This window comes from Varroa destructor, unplaced genomic scaffold (genome assembly GCF_002443255.2).
Source record: "Varroa destructor unplaced genomic scaffold, Vdes_3.0 BEIS01000007.1, whole genome shotgun sequence".
NCBI lineage: Eukaryota > Metazoa > Arthropoda > Arachnida > Mesostigmata > Varroidae > Varroa > Varroa destructor.
The window spans coordinates 25,670,053-25,692,479 of record NW_019211460.1 but is presented as its reverse complement, the minus strand read 5'-3'; the positions used below and the strand labels follow the sequence as shown (position 1 = coordinate 25,692,479).

At 41.1% G+C, this 22,427-nt stretch overlaps 1 protein-coding gene and 1 long non-coding RNA gene across 7 annotated transcripts in view; both read left to right on the top strand.

Moving 5' to 3' along the window:
- The first annotated feature begins 3,796 nt into the window (after nt 1–3,796).
- Nucleotides 3,797–5,004, top strand: LOC111254307 (uncharacterized). Its single transcript, XM_022815004.2, has 2 exons — nt 3,797–3,906; nt 4,514–5,004. Exons 1-2 carry the CDS (start codon nt 3,879–3,881, stop codon nt 4,933–4,935), a joined length of 450 nt encoding a protein of 149 aa, XP_022670739.1. The 5' UTR covers nt 3,797–3,878; the 3' UTR covers nt 4,936–5,004.
- A 7,397-nt stretch (nt 5,005–12,401) lies between these two features.
- The window catches only part of LOC111254445 (uncharacterized), a 37,279-nt gene continuing 27,253 nt past the window's right edge, over nt 12,402–22,427 (top strand). For 3 of the 6 annotated variants that reach the window (XR_015316558.1, XR_015316556.1, XR_015316557.1), the window contains exons 1-2: nt 12,822–13,210; nt 14,468–14,637. This is a non-coding gene — a long non-coding RNA (uncharacterized LOC111254445). The other 3 variants (XR_002675026.2, XR_015316555.1, XR_015316559.1) reach the window with 3 other exon arrangements.

Below are 22,427 nucleotides of genomic sequence, written 5' to 3'. Positions count from 1 at the left end.
TGTTGTGTCTCCTTATTGCCTCATTCTAAGCGGAACTTACCGTTAAGTTTAGCTAATTTTCTATAGAAGATATATGATTTCAAGAAGTTCCTTCTACGGGTGAGCGATAGACACAGCACAGTCATTTGTGCTGCGTTACATCATCTTCTTGAAAGAGTATATAAGTCAAGCCGTAGAAACTAGTAGCCCATTTAAATAAAGTGTGTGAGTCTAGGAATCATCAAATAGCATCAACTTTTATGAATTCCTTCAAGTTATGGCCGCAAAATTCCAAAGGGTATGAGATATATATATATATATAGAGAGAGAGAGAGAGAGAGAGAAATGCTAAAGTGTTGGCCATGCCCATCGATATTAGCTGGGTTTATCATAAAAGCGTATTAATAAACTAACCAACGAGTGTTTTTGTATGAATATCTAGTACCACTATGTTTTCCAATATGGCGATTTTAGCACGAAAGCGTCAAAGAGGGAAATAGGCGTATGCATGCATGCATGCATGCTTGCAAACACAAACAAACAATATTCGTCACAAAAACTTCCCACCATCAATTGCTTATGTGATATAGTGATCTAAAACTTTGTGCAAAAGTCGCAATGCCAAATGAATTACTTAGCAACAGCGTCTATTGAGGAACCGTTTAGGTCTATGATGACGTATACACTACTTTTTTGTACTAACTTATTTATTAGTAAAGGCAATGAATACAGTGTAGCATGCTGAATCAATTTAGAATGCGTCAGAAGAGATAATCGTAGAAAACATCGGTGGGTAGCGAAAGCACTACGCTAGCAGACCGATCGTCTTTACGTAGATTTCACAACAGCGTATCGATCAGCAGCGCCTTCATGGTTCTTTATTCTTACAGTTTACCTTGATACATTCGCAGTAACCTCAATAGCCTTAAATCGCGATACTGTCTTGCAAACGATTTAAAAGCAATGGTTGCATGCACACTAACTGAATAGGTTATGTTTTCAGCAATCAGCACATATACATAGATATCTTTCTTGCATTTTCTTAAAATAGTCTCACACTCAACTTAACGATCACCCACACAGCATACGTACTTTTAGGGGTTAGCTAACGCTGACGTCTTTATGCATAGTCTTCTTACTGAAGACCCTCTGTTTTTGCGTAAACGACTTTCAGAATCTCAAATACAGATGCCACTAAATCACGGCCCCTTTTCAAGGCTGATTCCGCGCCTGCTATGGACCAACAATAGTGCGAAGCGTCTCAGTAGTTCCATAGCAGTTCTTCCAGTGTACGGCAGAAGGATAACATTTACAATACAGACTTGTGCTCGAGAATATACCATGGTTATTAATCGTTTTCAAGGCGTCGTCCTCCTCGGAAGCCTTTTGTTACGTTCAGCTCAATGTTGAACGTTGCTTTCCGAAATCTATTCTCCGGGGCGCGCCTGCGGCCTCATGCACTCGTTATAAGTTGACATCGGGTCGAGTGTTCTAGAGATCATGCTGTTTGTGCGAAGACCAAGCCGAGGCAACCTTCCTGGCTATCATACCGTGGCTGCGTCTAAACAGATCGAAAGAACAGGTTGCAACAAATAAGCAGTTTTGGCGAGGCTTATTTTCACAGCTCGAAACATCCCAAAAACCGTATTTATCTTTAGCTTAGACTAGGCCGAAACATCATCGGTCACCGTTGCGTTTTTCAGGCGCGGGAAAAAAAAGTGTTATTTTGCTTCAGCCCATTGCGAAAACGGTGTATGCATGCTATGCTATACAGTGTTCATACAAACAAATCGTACTCTTAAATCCTACTTGTTAGTAGGCAATGTTTTGGTATGCTGATTATATTTACTGGCAGCTGCCTGCAATCTTCAGTGCAGAACAGTCCCAGACAGGCCAAATAAACGTTTTAAATAATATTCACTTGAACAATAAAGAGTGATATTATGTTCAGAACGAACCAATTTAACTGTGAATCAATAGCCTAATCGAGAAAATGTACAATATCGACTCTTATTCTGCGAAAAATCCACCCTTGCCTCTATCATAAACATAGTTACAGCGTAAATCAATAAGTTAGCATTGGTTGAACAACAAAGCTTTTTTCTATCTATCGCGATTGCTATTATTATTTAGTTCGTATATTATATTATATGAACAGCACATTATCCACAAGTCGAAAAGATCAGCTCTGCGCCCCTTACGCTGAAACACTCGCCTCATCTTCCCAAAGCACTGCTATTGACTGCATCGAGTGGCGGGGTGAGTACTCGTCCCACTATCTAGCCGGCTATCACACCGTATTACTAAAGACCTTCATCTTTCTATTTCCTTCTCATAGCACATAAGGTTTGAACGTACACGCAGAGGCTTTCAGGCAAAGACGAGCCTATGGGTAGCTTGCGTGGAAGTTCATAACCCTGCAAAAAGTTGCTTTGCGAGTTGAAGGCGGCCGATGGGAGCTGACGGTTTCTCAAGCCTTCCAAACACGCCTCATATTCGACGTACATCAATTGGACAGCTGGATCCCGAACGGCTACTGCTAATGTGGGTCGGGCCCTTCTAGAACGGTGCGAGGCCTTATAAATTTACCGGTGCTGGATCTCGAGTTGGCTAACTATGTGCAATGGTCAAGGGTACGTCTGTGGAAACTGTAAGTATGGGGGCGGCTATCGATGCGTGGAAATGTTAGCCGATGGTGCACGGTAGGAGGTTCAGCATCACAACTTGTTCGACGAGCCTATACTACCAACAAACCAATTATGCCTAAGCGCTAATATAACCCTCGAACATTTCGTATCGCTGCGAGGCAATCCAATCAAGGTACAATTTGATGTACTTTCATTAATTACTACATTGTTACAATTTTTGTTATTACTATTACCTACAATGCCAAAGGGTTCGAGGTAATATAACGAACCGGGAAGCAAGTACGCCGTAACAGACGGTTCGCAAGAATCCTATTTTATACGATAGCGAAATAAAAGAATATCGATGCCTACTTTTCGGATCAACGTACTCAATGTATTGCCGATTGCTTAATTGGCTTTGCGTCGGTAGTAACTTTTCACCGATCCCAACCTCACATGGTTGTCATATTAGTTGTAAGTAGCTCCGATGTGCAACTATTAGGCCAAGTGCACAAAATACGCGAGAAAGAGTATAATTTAAGCAGGGCTTGCTATAGTCGAAACGGCATTAAATCAGGTGCTGACACAGGGCCAAGTATGGGAGAAAATGGTGTTAAAAACGCTGGCTAAGGTCCCATAGTACCTTAGCAAACGTTTAAAAGCATGCCACATATAGTTAAACAAAAGTTAACGTCTAAGGCAAGGCTTTTCATAAACATTTTTCGAAACGCAGCTCAACGCGTTTTCGAGCCAATGCTGCGCATGTGTTGCGGCCTAACACTTAAAATAATAAGTGCAAAATTAATATCATTTTGCTAAAAGCTAGAAAAGAATGCGGCGAAGTACAGTGGTGATTAACTTCAATCATCCATATGATTAAGTTAAGGCGGTGCAAAGTTCACAAGTGTTCAGATCTTTCCGAAGAAATCTGAAGAAAACCAATCTACTGCACCCGCACACCTTGTGCCAATAGAGTACAAAGCAGTTCTCTGAAATCCGGTGCCAAATGGTGACCTCGCCCCCCGAGTGCGCTCTACCTGGAAGCCGAGCTGTTGATGCTCTCCCCCCCGGGGGTCAAAAGTCCTTTTTTTTTTCAGAAAAAGCACTAAATGGTGACACAGTGCTGATTGAGGACTCTCCCTTTCCCAGCAAAGCGCAGCTTGGGTCACTATTTAACAACTACACGTGACCAGGCTTAAGCACACGGTGAGGATCGCTAAAGCTCTTCAAGTGTTTTTGCTTATCAGCAGTTAGCTAACAACGAAAACTAATATGCTGCCTAAAAGAAGGACTCTGTGCAGTAAGTATGCATTTAGCTACCGTATTTAGCAGAGATGGAGGCAATTTTTCACACAAGTAAAACGTTCAGATGTATACTATTATGTTATCTGAGTATTGGAATTATATTATATAACGCGAACAGCGTGAAAAACTCGGTGCTGACATTCGGGAATGGTTCGCGACAACGATTCAACAATGTGTGCAAGCTAACAGTAACTATAACAGGGACGTGTCCTTCAGGTGACAATCAGAGCCAAAAGGCCTCTATCGATTTGGCTTTTGGCCCTTCTGTCAACTAATCGGTTTCTAACTGTCAATTAACTGATTTCTACCGTGCTTAGAAAGGACCTTTGCTATTTGTTTGGTTTTGTTCATTGGCAGAGGTCGATTGTATTAAACAAATGAATTAGTAAAGAAAGAATTAATGAATGTTTGCGTCAGTTTCGATAGGAGATAGGGATTTTAGAGGATAGATTTTAATAAAGAAGGTATGTTACGTTAAAAATGAAGAATTAACAGTATCTTCTTTCAGATCGCAACGCTATAACGTGGTTGTCTTTTGACTAGTTACCATCTAACTGTACTATATAATATAAACAATTACGGTAATCATCTCCCGCTTCTAGAACGACGATTGCTAACATCTCAGGAGAAACAGATTTGCGCTAGGGTGTGGTCAATACGGTTCGATAGAGGAGAAGACTGGGCGATTCGGCAGCTGGAGGCCATTGACTGGGACGTTGACCTGGACGAGGTGAAGATTGACGCAAAGGCAAGCTCGCAAGGCGAGATCAAGATAGCTGAATTGGCTCGCAAGTTCGGTAAAACGAATTCCGAGGTATGGGAGCTCCTAGATGAAAACGAGTGGGACATTGCTAAAGTACGGGATAGACTAACTGCGTCGCCCGCGAAAAATCGAAATGTCTATGAGCAGGTTGATGACGGCTTACCTGACTGCCCAGCCATTGATGGTTCGGCTTTCAAACTTATGACGTTTGCGTCTCGCATGAAATCGCGATTGCAGTTGCTGAAGAGGAGGCTAGACTAGTCAATAACACTACAACCTTATACTTTAATGTTTTGAACAATTATGTAGCATAATAAATTTGTAAATACATATCTACTGTGATTCTTAATTCGCACGTCTATAGATAATCCCTATTCCATATTATAGGAAATGGGGTTTGGAGTGAGATATAGAGAACGATATTATATAGTAACGTCAAAGCACGGTATGAGCACACAAACGAGACGCCTTTAAACGTGGGCCAGAATTAATTTGCTCCTGCTTTTTACTTTATAGATGGAGTAGAAATAGCTTACAGCGCATCAAACGTTTATAGTGTGATTAGAAAATCTGTTTTTTGTCTTTATCTCGAGAGTAATGAAGTTATATGCTTAAGTTGCACGTATGAGTGTGACAAGGTTTTTCCTGCCTTTAAGATCTCATTATGAATATTTCCTCTCTATTGGAAGAAAGTCTAGAAGCCATTCTCCTAGATCGATATTGTAATTTTAAGCAAAAAACATTTCGACTGATTAAAGATTTTTTGGCATTAATTAAATCTAGACCGCAACGATCACCGAAAAGTTTTCGCCGTAGCAGAGCTTGATCCATCTTAAAGTGTTCAATTCTTTTGAGTTTAGTCTTTTACATCTTGTTCGATTGTCAAACACTGGTCAACATTACTAAAAAAACATGTAATTAGCATAAAAAAAAAAATCGGCTTTTAAGAAAATGGGGCAGAATTAATTTTTTAAAAGAGAGAGGTCTTTCTAAGTAAGACGGCTTTTGGATTTTCCTTCGATAGTGAATAAGAAGCGTCGTAATATTTACAACATGGTAGCTAAAGAGAATACGGTCCACGACACGTATATCGAGATCTGTAAGAACATTTCAATGCTAATTCTTTAGTTAACTCTTTGAATGCCGTTACCAACGTCAAAAACATAAATAAAGTCAACATCCACTATATACACAACCGTATACTAGAATGTCTACAGATCTGACAAGCCACAGTTACTACACTGAAATTGTCGCGCAGTAAAAATAACTTTCACCCCGTTAGTCCTCATGAGTTGAGGTCCAACTGGTGCAATGCGCTTGTCCGCTATTTCTAGAGCATATGCAACTCGAAGTACGATTTAATAGTTTCAGTTGCTACAAGTTACATGGGACTAGCCGAAATCGAAGCTACCGAGAGAGTTGTGACACGATAAATTACTTCTCCGCTTAACCATGAAGAATAGCAAAATCACTTGAGGGCTGGTGTAATCTACATTAATCCTAGTTGTCGCCATCTTGTAGGAGATAGAGGCTCTTCTCGATCATCGTTCCTCAATGGAAGTTCGCCGGTCGTTTGGTGCACTCTACACGTCCAGTAATGGTGCCATTCCGTTCGCTGTCAGCTGATCCTTGTCTTTGGCCCTTTGCACGGTTGCGTTCACTTATTTCCTCAGATGCGCTGATCGATCCTAGCTCTACTCTTCTTTAAGCCCTCGTTGCCGTTTTTGCTTTCTGGAGTAAATAGGTCAGCGTGCTTTGTACGATGCATAATAATTTCCAATATATTTGGTGCAGTGGTTGGACTTCGGATAGTCCGTAACTGTCAACAGGCAGTCGGTCTACTTTGCGCTAATACAACAGGCGTTAGCTTCTTGTACCGTATAGCATTGACACAGCCATCTACTTAACTGCATTTGACATTCGGTGACTGGATACGATTCCAACTTCAAAGGATCTCCCGCTGAGCACGTTGAGAACTGAACGATGGCTGTGAGGCGTTCGGATGGGTCGTTTGCGGGGTGTCAAGTCAATGGTACCCTTGCCGGACCTCATCAGACTAATGACGCTATCTTTAGGCGATTTTCAGGTGGGTTATATCGGTGGCCATTCGGTGGATGAAGTTTTTTAATGTCTTGAAGTATTCTTTTTTTTTCATATATACTCCAGTTTCCGTTCCCAATGCCTTTAAACTAACTTCTACTACAGATCTGGCTTGTAGATGTAAAGTAATTTACCCCATTGGTCTGGGAGACAGAGAACTTCATAAGATAGTATTAACGCATTGGCCGGTGGCGGCCTTTTTACTGCTTTTGAAAAGAAAGCCGAACCTGCCAGTTCAGAGATCTCATTTGCGTAGAAGCTATTCATAATGATCCAAGTAACGAAGGAACTGAACTAGCTTGCTGAATCAGGCGGCAAAATTTCGAAATTCTGTTTCCATAATGGACAATCCGAACATACCATCTTTGAACTGACATGTCACAGCAAACATATAGCGTTCTTTTATACACGCTCATTCAGCTTTCCGTAAGCCGCAGTGCTGGCCTTTTTTTTTCTAATCGAGATTTGTTGCTGCTGCTGTAACAAACGCGGCTTTCGGTATCTCAAAATGTAAAGGAGCCGCCCCGCCACTATGCGCCCTTTTAGCAAGTGAAACATTTTTGGCTTACCTAGGAGTTTATTGTACATATTTGGCTCCAGTCTCAATCAGTCGCACTCTACAGTTTATCCTATTGACGATCCACCAGCCGGCCAACTTTCCGGAGCCGATGATGCTGAGGAAACCGATAAGATTGACCAAATCAGTGAAGCCGACCCTAATTCTTACGATCCCTTTTTGTCCACCGCATCGTTTCTGTTAGCCAAGTCCGCCCCTGTTTACCGCGTCCAATATCCCTATTGCTTTGATTTACCTTTTTCGTAAGTCTCAGTGACTGCTCTCATCTAAGTGCCTCGCTAAAGCACCCTCTCGACGCTTACCTAGTTAATCGCAGCGCCACCACTTGGCAAGGCGTCGAGTTCGTCTAATTCTTGCCCGGCCTCTTCTCTAGCTAACCTTTTGCCTGCCCCTGTTTTCCCGTTATCGGCTTCTATGTAAATTAAAACCGGTTGTGCGCTGCGACCTATTTTCGTTTTGGAACGTAGAGAAGAGTAGTTAGGAAAAATATAAGCGTACCCGTATATGTTTTGTTTTTATTTGTTTTTCTAGAGTGGCTAAGCACAAGCTACATTCGTTACTCAAAAGGCTTATGATACCCGCTTTAGATACAGTTCCTTGTAAAGCTGATCCGTCGTTTTACTTTAATAATGCTTTAATGCATCTAACGATTCTTAGACGGTATTACAGTCATTAGGCCCCTGGGTTTCACTACGTAGAATATAACCGTTAGGATGAAATATTGTAGTGTTTTGTTTATGGGCTCTACGCCCGATTGGAAGTTGTTAGCACTTTTTTTCTTAAATTCAGTTCTTCGTGAAAATACTTAACACAGACGTTCTAAACATTATTCATAATTAGGTTTAGTTTGTACAAGATCCCCTCGTAAGCTCTCCAGTCGGTAAGCATTTAAGCTAACCCGAACAGGTCTGCGGTATACTCTATATATACGAATGAAAATAGCTCGCCTAGGTCTCAGTAGATATGTTTGCGGAGGGTTGGGCATTGATTAAATCCGTTGAGTACTATTAACCCGTGAATTATTAGCTGAGTCGCCGTTCGCTTTCAACTGGATCATAGGTGTCTCATAAGCCGCTTTTCTCAAACTTGAGACATATGCTTTTCATTCGACCATGGTTCGATTCTGATAGCGAAAGTCATGATGAACTTAAGCAAGCACACATATGAGGGACACCCTTAGGTTGTTCCAATTGGAATACCGCCGAGGAAACCCGCGACCAACCCAGTTATCAGATTTATTAAATCGTGTAATAGTCCTTTATGCCAACTTCAGCAGTAAGTTCCATTGCATGAAATTTTAGTTTTCGGATTTTTCTAATCGAAACAAAGTAGAAGCAAGCAAAGAGGACAACGTACATCGAAGTTGCGCTTTATGAATGCGAACGATATCCTGTGATACAATCGATTCGGATTCACATTTAGACGATGAGTGGAAACACAATGGTAAAATATCCGGTAAATGCATGATATCTAAGCATCAATAATAAATATATTTGTACGTGAAATTCATAGCTATCTAGGTATAGCTAGGAGTCAAGTTTTGCTAACCACAAGTTAGTTTATGTCATCTTATGCAATGATCAATTACAATTGAGTCGAACAAACTTACGCCTTTTAGACCCTACTTCGCTGGCAATTTACTGCATAACCTCTTTAGGATGTTTCACTTTTAATCCCGTGGACCGCCATAAAATTTAATGGCCTCATGTGGTCCCTCGGATAACCGAAGAAGTAAGCCTAAACTTCGGATAATTCCAGCAGTTGCATCTAGAAAGAGAAATCCCGAAGTGCGGGCGCCTTATAAGCCTTACAAATTTTCTCAAGGCATTGAGCACAACAACCTTTTCTCAGGTATACATTGCAGCCTCGTGCCAAATGCAATTCGTCAACCACTTCCTAATGATTGCTGAGTGTATATATATATATATATATATATATATATATATATATATATATATATATATAGGTTAGTACGTTTTATTGACGCAATGTGTGCCATCGTGAATTTATTTACTCACTGTAAGCGCTAAACCCTTTTAGAATCACTATTAGCCTTGTAATCGATGTGTCGCTTGTAACGCATGGTCAACTTATTTATAAATTTATAAATTATTCCTCATACATCATAGCATTTGTTGCACCGCTAAAGTCCACCTCTCATATAGTTCATTGTTTGACTGGAGTTCTGATCAGCCGAATTTTTTTGAACCTATTATTGTTTCAAAGCAGGTATTCTTTTCTGCTAACATTTCTGACGATTTCCTGGTACGTGGTAAATATATTATATGATGCCGAGCATGAAAATCCCTAGACAATACCGCAGAACATCGAGTGACATCCAACATCTGGACAATCTTCACACAATCAGCTTTAACACTGAATAATAGTTCCGGGTTATACTCTCTTGGCCTGACATCGACTTCCACCCGTTTTCACGTAGGTTTAACTTAGTGAACTTAGCTGATGGACGAAACCACGCTTGTTATATGAGCTTTCCGAAAGTACTTACTTTATATGTATTTTTTATGATAACGAAAGCTAGAATTGAAATCGATAATCATATAAATTGATCGACAGAACCTTCGTTGCTATCTTATCGATTAGAACTTTAGTTATGTCTTGTAACGTTGTCGAGCCAATCTCTAATCAAGACAGATATTGGATAAGGTCCAGGTGTGCGAATATTTCACAGTCTATCCCTTTATGATCATTTTCAGTAAAATGGGTATACGGTAAAATTGCTTTTTCAACCTGAGAGCCGCAACGACGGCTCGTTGAGTTGCCGAAGTAGTGCCGCGGTCCATGGGATGATATAAGATAGAAAATGCAAAATGCGAGCAGATAACTTTGTCGTTACCGTTTTTACCATTCAAGGTCATGTTAGCATACTGTTTGGTTGTTTAATCACACCTGTCATTTAGTATATGTCAAATAAAATGCTGGACTTTGGATGCAACTGAAGTATTCGCCTACCTAGCCTGCAAATGTAATCTTCCAGGCATGGCATTACTTCTGTGATGATAAATTGCGCGGTAAAAATTGACAAAAGGCGGTTGTCCGCCTTAAAAATCACACAGAACCTCTGGTGAAGCAGACAGCGAAAACAGACAAAGTGTACAGTCTGTAAAAACTAAAAAATTCAAAAAAGCAAATTCGGTTTTGGGTCTATTTGAATCACAGTCTGATAATAATAGCCCAGTTATCCTATTCCGGTAAAATTATAAAGAAATGTTTTCTAAATGACCAGGCCCGAAAAGTGGAAACTGAACCAACATTCTGTCGCCTTTAATAGTCGGCGGACATTACAGAGCACTTACAATGTAGCAATGATCATGGCCCTTCTAGCTTGGAATTAAAATACACTCAAATTTCGATTCTACGACCATAGTCTCCCACCTTATGGGTCTATATCGTTTCTGTTTCATCGTTCAAAGACAAAAAGGAAGCTTCACAAAAAGGCAGAATAGCAGTAATGTTCTTTTCGGGTATAAATATTCGAGTTCCTTTTTCGACATATCAAAAAAAAAAAAAAAAACAGAAATAACATATAGGTTGGCAAAGAGGTTCCTGAAACGTCCTAAAATAGGAACTTAGACAACAAAAAAAGAGATCTATGCCGCTGTTTTTGTATGTACAAGGCTTTTGCAGACTCATTATAGCAGCTGAAACTAGCCTGGTAACCTCTAGGATGCAGTTTTTTTTTGTTTGTTACGAAAAGATATCCGTGTTGTGAACTGCCCTTATTCATATAAAACCTAAATGTCAATATAATTGGAAAACGTAATTGAAGCCTATATCTGGTTTACAGTAGCAGCTAGAGATTTCTCTATTCGTAGGATATGCTATGTTAATGCAAAGAAAAAGTGTATATCGATCTAAACAATATCTAAATAGCCCGACGAATTTGCTCATAAAGGGTAGTCAACCACTAGCAGACAGCTTCTCGAAGATTTCAATGAGTTAATACGTAGAAGTAATAATTGTTGCGTGTTTCATTACTCTGTCACTTATAAACTAGCAGTTTTGTATGCCTCTTGTGGCTAGGTATACAAATAAAAGTTCAGGACACGATAGATTCAGGCGAAATTAAACTAAGCTATCTGCTTTGTTTGTACGGAAAACTTTTTTGGTGAAATCAAAAATCGTCGGCAGTGCGATGAAAAAATAAGGCCCGTCCTGTTCTATTTGCGAAATGCCGTACGAAATGAAAAATGATCAACTTTGAAAAGTAGGCACCAGTCTCTTTTCCTTTTGGATCTAACAATAGTAGCCGTGGCACAAGCAAATTGTACAAATAGTAGACGGCCGTGGCAGCAAAGCGATAGGTCAGTAACTGCCGTCAAAAGACACCGGTGCCTTCGCTAACATGCTCCTAGTTAAGGTCCACTAAAACATCTTTTAAGATATCTATGATTCTAAGCTATAAAGATTCTACTGAAATACGATGTTGAAAAGAAATGTAGATAAGCGGTTGGCCTCTTGCAGTATAGAAGTGATAAAACAAAATGTATTAGCAATTTGAGGCTGATGTAATAACGGGAAGCTGCACTTTGCGATTAAACGATAGGCCACACCGAAATAATCCCGGTGGTGCTAATAATAACGGTATGTAGGATTATGTATTGCAAAACTGTATAGAGGTATAAGAGAAGAATGGAAAATTAGCTGGTGGTGATCTTGGCGGAATAAAGTCTACCTGCCGGAACCCAATCCCACATACATTCTTTCATGCTCGATAAATAGTACGCCGTCAGGCCCAAGTGTCCTATACAACATCACTCAAACTTTTTTGAAAAAAGGAACAAACGTCTACGTAACCATTACTTAGTTGGTTTTAAAGATAAACATACCTGTAATTATTTATTTACTAACAGCAATACTATGCTGTATACAGGCGGCTGTGAATAACAAGCTACCGACCCACGTCTCTGAGACGACAAGGCGGGTCTCGATATTCAACCCTAGCCAATTCCCTTCCATTTACCCTACCAAGCTCGTATTTCTTAAGATATTAAGAACCGCAATAGTTTTTTTTCGGAAACAACGCATTGACAACGACAGCTGCCTACGTTTGGGAGCGCTTGGGAAAGACGTATACATTCTACATAAGGCTGCAACTTGCGGAATATCGTGATCGTTAACGGATTTTGTCTTTTTTCGGAAGCGGCGAAGTCACCCGGCTGCAATGGATGTCCACCGATATGTATTAGGACGTACAAAACACGCTCTATACATGCTAGGTAAGTGACTTTTCGTTTTATCTTGTATATTTTTACGCATTAGATACAAAGATTTTTCTGTAGGTTGAGAATTTCCAGGGAATCGAAGAAGCAAGGGATGACCATAACGGTTTACGACTTTGCCAATGGCATTTTAGCAATTAAAGGCTAAATGTTTTGAGCCATTCACCGACGATCGCTCTCGTTTTACCAGTGTTAGTGCTATAAAATGATTTAGTTTAGCTGGGGCATCTATGTTGAAACTTGTCGGTGGCTCTAACTAGCTACTATACTGTCGCAGCTTTGAAGCGAATCGGCGCTACACGAATTACGATCTTTGGACAAGTAACTGGACTTCTACATTTACCTATTACTATCAATCTATTGGATATTTGCAGCTGTCCACTAAACGATGGGATTGGTGAACAAAATCGTTCTTACTTTAGCCAGACAGTGTTTACGTGTGTGTATGCGTCTACGAAACAAGTTTGAAAACAATCCAAGAAATAGACTAAGGGAATTGCGCTGGAGACATTATATACGTCTACATGGTGAAACACTCATAAATAGAAAGAGATACACGACAAAGCAGAAATTACTTGACCTGTGACTGAAGTTTCAATCTCGCTACGTACGGCACGTAAGTATTGACTAAATTTGTTGAGTCACTTTTTTGGTTGGATGAGTTTTTCGGCAAGAAGCTCCTCTCTCTTCCATGGTTTGCTATGTCAGCCTGTGGGGTACCATTGATCTGAACCGTCCTGTGCCCACAAACCCACTATCGTACCTAATACAAAACTATGCAAAAGGATTCTGTCAGTGTTTTCAGACATTAGATGCGATCAGGTGAAGCCGAAAGAATGTCAGAAAGAAGATTTTGTCGAAGAACGTTAAATTTCGAACGTGCAGAAGATCACGTAATAGACGAACGTGCAGTTAGACAGTTTGCTACACGTAACAGTTATATTATTCTGGGATCTTGGCTAAGCAAATATTTTTAGCATCAATACGGCTAAATGCGAGCAGTTGTGTTGCGGAAGGATACAAATGCATACACTTATATACGTACCCTACCCCATGATAGTGCAGTGAATCCATTGCTCACTACTCCACCCTAGCTAAGCGGCGCTGGGCTCGCGGTGGCCCAAACATAATCAAGCGCTGCCCACATTTGCTGCCGCAAAGAGATTTCCGCTACTCGAGCTCATGACTTACTGATGCAGCCTTACTGAGGAATCACCAGGCATGCTATATACATTAGTTTTATAAAATAGCTAAAGGAGCGGAACAGGTGTTTGAAGAGAAAATTGTTATTTACATGAGTGCGCTCTCGAAATTACGAGCGACCGGCCAGATTGCAGACATAGCGACATCAGTAAAAAAATATCTTCAAGTAACTACAAATGAATTTCCATGAAATCGTTCTTCAACACTGGTAATTGGCTACGCGGATTCAGATTTAGTTAAACTTTCAATAATTCATAGCTGAAGTGTATATGCACGTTTCAGTATAACCCGTACTTAACATTAGCCTGACCTTGTCCCCTAAATTAAAAAGTAGGATAAAGGCAAGCCCAAATAAAATGACCGGCTTGAAGAAATCTGAAAGACTGATACGAAAATTCATTGAATTAAGACTGTGAGGATACCTGAAATAGGCTTTTTGGTATCCAGTGCTTGGTAAAAACATTCAATGAAACATTATCAAGACGCCGATGATGACCTTATACGATCAGGAAGCTTTTGTATCAAAAATTCCTTTCGCTGTTTCAAGAACATACCCGATAAGAGACCAATGAATCAATTTTGCCTTAGAACAGCGTTCTGGGTACAGTGAGAAAGCTGTAAGATAAATTTAAAGTCATCATAATTTCACTAACTTCTTCAATTATTGCAGGCCAGTCTTTTCTACGATACGAATGGACGACCATTTTCTACGTCCCTCGTTGGCAACAACACATTTCCACCAATTCTATATTGACGGACAATAGTCGTCCAAGTTACGTCACTACCCTGCGAACAGTAACAAGAAAAGACGGCAAAAGTTAGCAGTTGTGATTACAAAAAGTGAGTATTTTTGCTAAGTAAGTCCAAGTAGCAGAAATGGTAATCGAAAAAAAGACCATGACCCAGACCTTACAACTTCAAAGTTGTGCATATTAACGAACGAAAGAGTGGTGTCGACAGCCAATTTGCACGCGCGGTTGATCCTGACTCCAAGTCCGGCCTATCCGGCTGGATCCAGTGGTCGACACGGCGTAACCTATGCGCTCGTTGTCAACTATCGTCGCAATGGCATGAATACTGTCGAAACTGTGCCCGAGCAGGCTCAGCTGAGTCATCCATCACTTACAGCGTCGGACTAGCAAATAGGTAGATAGGCAGCTAGGCAACGCAGCGTATTATAGATTTTCGAATCTAGGTTAGTATGTTGGGTCAAAGTGTTTTGCTCCGGGGCACCTGCTGCGACTAGTGACACTCGAACGGCAGGATCAGGGGTCAACGCCGGCCCAGAGGCTCTCTCTGACCGTTGCTCCGGAGCCTAAGCAAGAACGGGGGCAAACGCTGCCGAAGGCTTCCCCTCTATCAGAAAAAAAGAGCCAAATAAGGGAGAAGCTGAACGAGCAAATAAAGTACGGTTAAAGAAGTGAGGAATTTGTCCACCTAGGTAAAGAATTCGTTTTGTTGGTCTCACAATAATTTTAAAACGGAGGTGCAGATTTAAATGTGTATAGGTGCTCCAAATTCTTCATTTTCCAAATACGATTTGGATATAGATGTATAAACGTAAATTGATAGGACTGTACAAAAGTATCTGTTAATTAAGCAATCGAATTAATTAGTGGGTGGGTTATTGAGCAGTTAGCTTGATAGGTTTGCGCCCAGAGGCGGCAGATAGAAACCAACGTAAATGTGGATATAATGCCCAATACGACAATAAAATTCATTGTTGCAATCTGCTTCACTAACAGCGTAAAAAATTATTATTTTGCTGACGAAAATCCGTGTTGGTGCATTTAGTGTCTGCTACTAGAAGGGCATTGTATTTTGTATATAGATACCCTTATCCATATAACCAAAACTAATGAAATCAGTGAAACAAACTGTAGTCCTCACATACATAAAAGTTTTAGTGAACTCATAGTGATAATAAACAGAACCTTATATATATATCTGCATTATGTAATATTTCACGTTATCAGTGTGATGAAGATCAGAAACAAACCTTTCTAACGACGTAGAGATTGTCTTCTTTTGCAGTACAATATGACCAACTTTCAGATATAATAAGATGAATAGTTTGAGCTTCGCTTTCATACACACAGCATCAAGTTTTGAATGAATACATCTCTGCCGGTAGGATTAGACCCGAACGTTTTATGGTCCTCTTTTGTTCATTACCTAGAAACGAAATCACGGGGTCACTATCAGCAATGCCGGCCACGCCAATGCTGTTATTATGATTGCCTATTCGAAGTCGGCGAATCGATTTACACAGATGATCGTCCGATCGCCCCGTCGGCCGACGGTCATCTGGGGGTTTTGCGTCGCGTTCACACCTCTACGTATACGCGTTTCCTGCGATTGTAGATCAATATGGTTATACGACCGCAACGCATCCACGGTGGGTTATTCCGACATCGTTACTATAACACCTTCATTCCAATAATCCTCTAGCTTGATTATAACGTAACTAAACCTCTATGTTTCGAGTTTTACGTCCGGTACCGCCGTTAGGTAGGCATTCAGTCAGACTGCTGGCTCCCAGCATGAAACGAAGTCTGTCTACGCCTGGGTTCGAACCTAGACCACAGTGTGTCCCTAAGGTTAGCAAGTAAATAGGCAAACTCACTAACGTAGCTAAATCTTGAATAAGGTTAAGTCTCTCGGTTATTAGGATGAGAGTAGAACGCAGGAAACTATCGATCGCAGCTCTAGTACTGTTAGTAATTACAAGGCAGTGAATACAAGCTTCAACCACACGGAGAACTGCCCCTCTGCCCCATTGGACCGTTTCTTCGTGCTGTGGACTTTACCGCAGGATGCTTCACGCTCAAACTAACATTCCCGGTATGGCCTTCTGTAGGCGTATACATCGCATGCACTGATGGCGGACAACGTCTACTTGCCGGCTTATATGCGTTTGCTAGGTTGATTACTAAACAATGTAAGAGCACGGCATAAACTCTGTTTTCGATAGGCTTCTGGCGGCGACTTGCGATCACAATCATTGAGCTTACTGATGGTATTTTAAGACAACTTCAAGAGAAGTAACTGCTTATGTCTAAGTTGCATTTTAATAGTTTAAAAAGCTCGAACATCATATATACAGTAGCGAACATTTCATTTCTGGAAAATGAAGTGTTATAGCTATGAGTGTCTCTCTTTACTACCCCTGTTTCATATTAGGCAGTTCTTCATCTCAGCGGAAATATGTCCTCAGTGCAATACTAGCAGTAGGGCACCAGAAGAGCCCCATATAGCAGGAGAGGAGCTATTAGAAAACGCTTGTCAGATTTCTCTTGTCGTAGATAAATTGTAAATGAAATAAAAATTGTAATTAAGAAATCAGTAAGATCTCTCAAAGATCACAAGGAAATTGACGAGCTGGTTATAAAAGAAATCAAGTACTAAGTAGGGAAAGTACTTATGTAAGTCAATGTATAATGATCACGTTCCAACATATCGAATTTAGCATTAAAAGTTGGTTATGTATGTCTGCATAATACTTTGTTTGTGCTGGTACTCTTCCTTTATAGAGACCGACGTTGACTGCCACGCCTACACACTTCAGCTATGGTGCGGTCCCCTTGTAAGATATAGATCGTCCAAGATTTACATTTCAAAAGCGTAAATCCCACTAGCTGGAGTTTGTTGATCTGTTAGAGCTGTTGTGAGTAGGCATAGGTATCTTGCTCAAGGCGTGTGTCTTGCCTGCCGGTCAACGCAGGAGGATTGTTTACGCATGTCCACCGTATTCGGGCATTTGTTTACTTGTTTCTAACAAAACGAATTACACGCTTTACTTTCTCATTCAACCTATGCGTCATAGAGATACGAATGATACACTTCCAGTGTACCAATAAATCGAAGTGTACAATATACGAATACGTTCTTCAACTCGACCTAGTAAGGTATATACGGATGGCTCTATTGCGGACTTTCTCTTTGGCCGTGTTACCTCATTCCATACATCCTTGTTATGCTTTTTTTAGGTTTGAATGAACAACTCTGCCCGAAGTCTCGAACCAACCCCGCCCTCGCGGATTGCGTCCTTGTCGATTTGTAAGGCCTACTCCTACAGGAGGCCGCTCATTATCTCGGTAGTCGTTTCTAATCGTCAAATCGGCCATACAAACAAAACGGAAGAGTTATTGCACATACAGGTTCCTGATATTTGGGCCCTGTTAGCCCAATTAACTTTATTTTGCAAATAGATCCTATGCGGTTAATTTGTGTTGAGTAAGAACCTCCTCTTACTTTTTTCGTATCTGTAACTTGAAAATTGGCTGCCTTCGACGATTCCTGCCCACCCGGGCTTCTCACGCTTAGCAAACAGGTCGAATTCGGCGCATGTAAGCGAAGTTCTACCATTTTTTCTCAATTTATTGAACATATTACGATTTGAGTAATAACATGTCTACCACACCGCAACAAATCGTAATAAATCCGGCTCTCATTTTTCGCATGTCAGCTGTTCAATATGAGAGACGAATTCGTAATAGCTAAGACAAGATAAAACATGAGATCAAATAGACGTCTGCCAGATATGTCAGTCAGTATCCTTTTTCATTGGTAGGTAAGTGTAGTGTAGTAGTTTTCGGACGATAGCTAAAGTGTTCCAGCTAAACATAACTCATCTGCCCCTCAGTATACACAGTTCACTCTCATGCCTGGGGCGTCTGCTGCCTATAAAATCCGCTCAATCTGCTTGTTTCGTTGAGCAAGTGGGTCTTCTGGTTCGCTCGATCTTCCCCTCTGCTCGCATGTGCCTACACCAGGATCTTGCAGCTTATCTCTTGTTGCCTTTCTTCAAGTGTGGGTTTTCTCCTTCTCCTCCATTTTCGTCGTCGTCACCACCGTTGTCCTTGCTTGCATTGTGGCTATAGCTGTAGCAGTCATTGCCCCCTTCTTTGTACATAATGGTGTGTTTGGCGCTTCTAGTAGAGGACGGATGAGGGCAATCGAAAAAAGTCATGAACATGTCTGACCCAGCAACGCGTCGCCTTGTCCTGTTTAATAGTCGCGTTTTCATAGCCTCTGGTACAGTCGTTTCACAAAGCTGAAACCGAGTTGGCTACTACAGACAGAATGAAACATAGCAAAGAGATCCGTGTCTGTGAGCGTGTGTATGTATAAGTTTGCGGATAGGGGTGAGAAAGAGTAAGGAGGGGCTACCGCAATGAGCCGCCGTGACGGCTCCGAACTCAACGGCGGCGCGTCTTAGGGCTTTTTTTGTAGACAACTTGCATGGGTCTATTACACCGTACAGCCAAGTATTGCTTCATCTCAGTTTGATACATCCAACGTCGAGAAGGATCACTATGATGTTTCCAGCGGTTCATAGTCAGTAAGAAAATGGTGCGAGACACGTTTATTTGACTGAAGGATCAGTCACTCAGTCGGTTAGGACCGCCTGATGAATAGCTGAGAGAGGAGAAAGCGAAAGGAGACAGAGATGACTTCGTGTGCGTTCGCTGCGCGCAAAAGGCAAGAAGGGACCGACGCTGGAGGCGATAGGGAATTTAGTTTGAAGACAGACAAAACAAGGCGCTGGTGACGCGTTGTAAAGCGGCGGATATCGGAGGACGTGCCAAGCTAGACACCAATCGGGACAAAAAGCGATCACTGAGAACTTACGAATGGATTACTCTGGTAGTGTCTATTGACGAATTAAACAATACAGATTGGAGTTTGAAAAGTAGGGGAAAAACTGAAAGCACATAAATAAAGATGAAGAGGCGGATATATACTGATCTGATGAAGATAAACTTACGTGGAAATGACAGAACAGATATGCTTGGCCGATGCTGGACGTGCGGGCCGTTCAGTAGGCGAATATAAATCTTGAGGGTACACGAACGCAAATTAAAAGCAGTGCGTAGCATAGTTCGATAAGCAGCATGAAGGTAGTAATTAAAATGGGCTAGCACGCAAGAAGATTTCGTAGACTATACATCTGGTACTACCGTCAACGATTAAGGAACAATAGTTTTCTTTCCGTTTGCTTCTTACCGACGTCTCTGGTTGATTTAAGTAGTGTTTCCTTTATGTTTCAAGCCTAACCTGGATGACACGTGCTAATTGGTTTCATTAGTTAGTCAAAAATAGAATAAATAGCCTTGTTTAATGTAAGTGTTCCGGGCGTCAACACCCATAAATTAGGTACGCTTAAAGGTGAGCTCTTTCCGTACTTGCCTATGTGCTTAGAGCTTACCTTCTCCTCTGTATAAAACCTTCTAGAAATGTTCGACACCGCACAAAATGGCTGAAAATTATGTGTGGGGCGTTAGTTTAATTACGCCTGTCTCGTTTAAATACCACGATAACATTACCAGTGTCGACTTGGGGGGGCTTCTCATATTCCATGCGCCTGTCAATCCTAGTACTGCTGCTATGTGAGGTATGGTAACGAATCAATGCGGCATCTAGGATTTAGCAAGTAGGCAGACGCAACTGTGTTTCTTTCAGGCTATTTTTTTTTTATTCGCGTACACAAATAGACAGACGTTGCTATAGGAAACCTGTTCTCTATCTAGACCGCTCGGGCCTTGTCCCGTATCGTCCCACAGCTTTAGACGTCCCACTCGTACACACGATTGAATGAATGACTCTACCAGGGCAACTGACTGTTTGTTTCTGTAAATTAAGGCTACGCCCGCCCTCAGAATGTCCTCCACCCAAGGGACTTATCGGTTGTTGTTATTGCCGCCGTTGTTACACTGAAGGGATTTATTTAATGACTTAACTGCTAGTGAGCTGTTTCATCCGTTCGAAACAAGTTTCCATCGAAGACATCACCAGAATATCGAATCAGTAATCGAACAGAAACAGCACCAATGTGGGTAGATTAACCGTAGACGTTACAACCTTTGCCGCTGCTCCCTGTTCGCCTGTATAACGTCCATAAAGATTAGCTCCCATGGTATTTTCTACTACTTCCAGGATAAATCCAATCATTACTACAGTGCTACAATGCCAGCTGGTGTCTTGACGTAACAAACGCAAATAATTACACCAACGGAAACCCAGAATAGGGAAGCTGCGGCAGTAGTAACTACGTTGCTACACAGGTGCCTTCACGTTAGCGTGCGATTTATAAGATTTTGAGACTGTGTACCCGTTGAGCAGCTCGCGTCAATGGATGTGTGACTGTAAATCCCTTTTAACAGCATCGTATCGGGCTAGAAAATCTGATGGGTTTATTGCAAAATTCTTTAAGCTTCTTTCACAAAAGTACTCTAATGAACGACCAGTGTACGTCTAACATCTATATTCAAACTCGATAAGTCGCTCTCTTTCGAGACAAAAGTAAACAATTACAGTTAAGAACCACGAACAAATTCAATTTTACCACAATGCGCCTTCTAATCTGTTAGGGCCGATTTGTTCCTTAAATCAGACCATTTCGCGACAAATGGTCTAATACAACACTCAGAGTCTATCTTGATTGTAATATTAAGTCATGTTAGATTCAAAGACGTTCGTTCTTTACCCAGCGACCCTTATGGTAATCGAATAGCGCGTACGGAAGGTCGGTTTTTTTTTTATTTAGGCCCTAATGAGACAAAATACCAAGTGTTTAGCGAATCGAACAGCGCAAACGTTAGCTGTTTCGTTTTACTTTTACGTTGACGGACACTTACAAGCAATAATAATAATTATTATTTAAACATCTAACACGCATGCGCTACGATCGTCGTTCATTTAGGCGTCTGCTACCTGTCTGCTAATATTTTTTTTTTATATATATACACAGGAGCTATACCTGACGCATAGATTTCCTTTGTTTGAATCAAATTAGCTATCAATCAGAGAGAATGACTCATTTCTAATTTTTCAAAAGTATAAGTGACCATACAGTGTTCTGTGTAACACCCATCTTCATGAATTTATCTCTAACGTCATTCTGAGGGTGAACTCCTGGCCGTCGTCGGTTACGGCCTTTGTGGCGTGTTTTTTTACCTTTACGGGAGCAGGGCAGGGCCGTGAGGGACTCCTTTAGGTAGATACTATAGAAGACCTGTTGGCTTATTACATCCGGTCGGTGGATAACCGGAGGAAATGAAGCGCCGGAAGGTTTGCTGAATATCCAACCGCGAACGGTAGCAGGATTCGCTTTGTTAGGAAACTGTGATTTGTGCTGGGGATTGAATCTGTTCTAGGCTACTGTAGACAGACAAAGCAAAAAATGTTCTGAATCCTTTACAATGACTCGGTCCAAATACACTCTACCACATGCGAGTGTATACGTAGAGCCAAAGGTACAATGCGTGCCATTGGATCTATACAAACATAATGATACATTCGCTGTCAGCGTAAGCCCGCTAGCTATTCATCTGTAGCCTAACGGTTTTTGGACGCGGCAGGTTAATTTGGAACTCACGAAGTTCCTAGGCACAAATCGTACAGGTTGGTAGAATACTGTAACTAGGTTAGCAAAATCATTCGATATTCAAAAGATATATTCATCTCAAAAAAAAAAGTCATACAGAGACACGTTATATGCTGAATGATTTTGTATTAATTAAGTTAGACAGACAACGCTACTAAAAATACATTGATGACAAACTTCGATGGTGCTCATGAAATATAAACTAGCACAGGCTAGAAATCGAACCCAAAACACCGGCTAT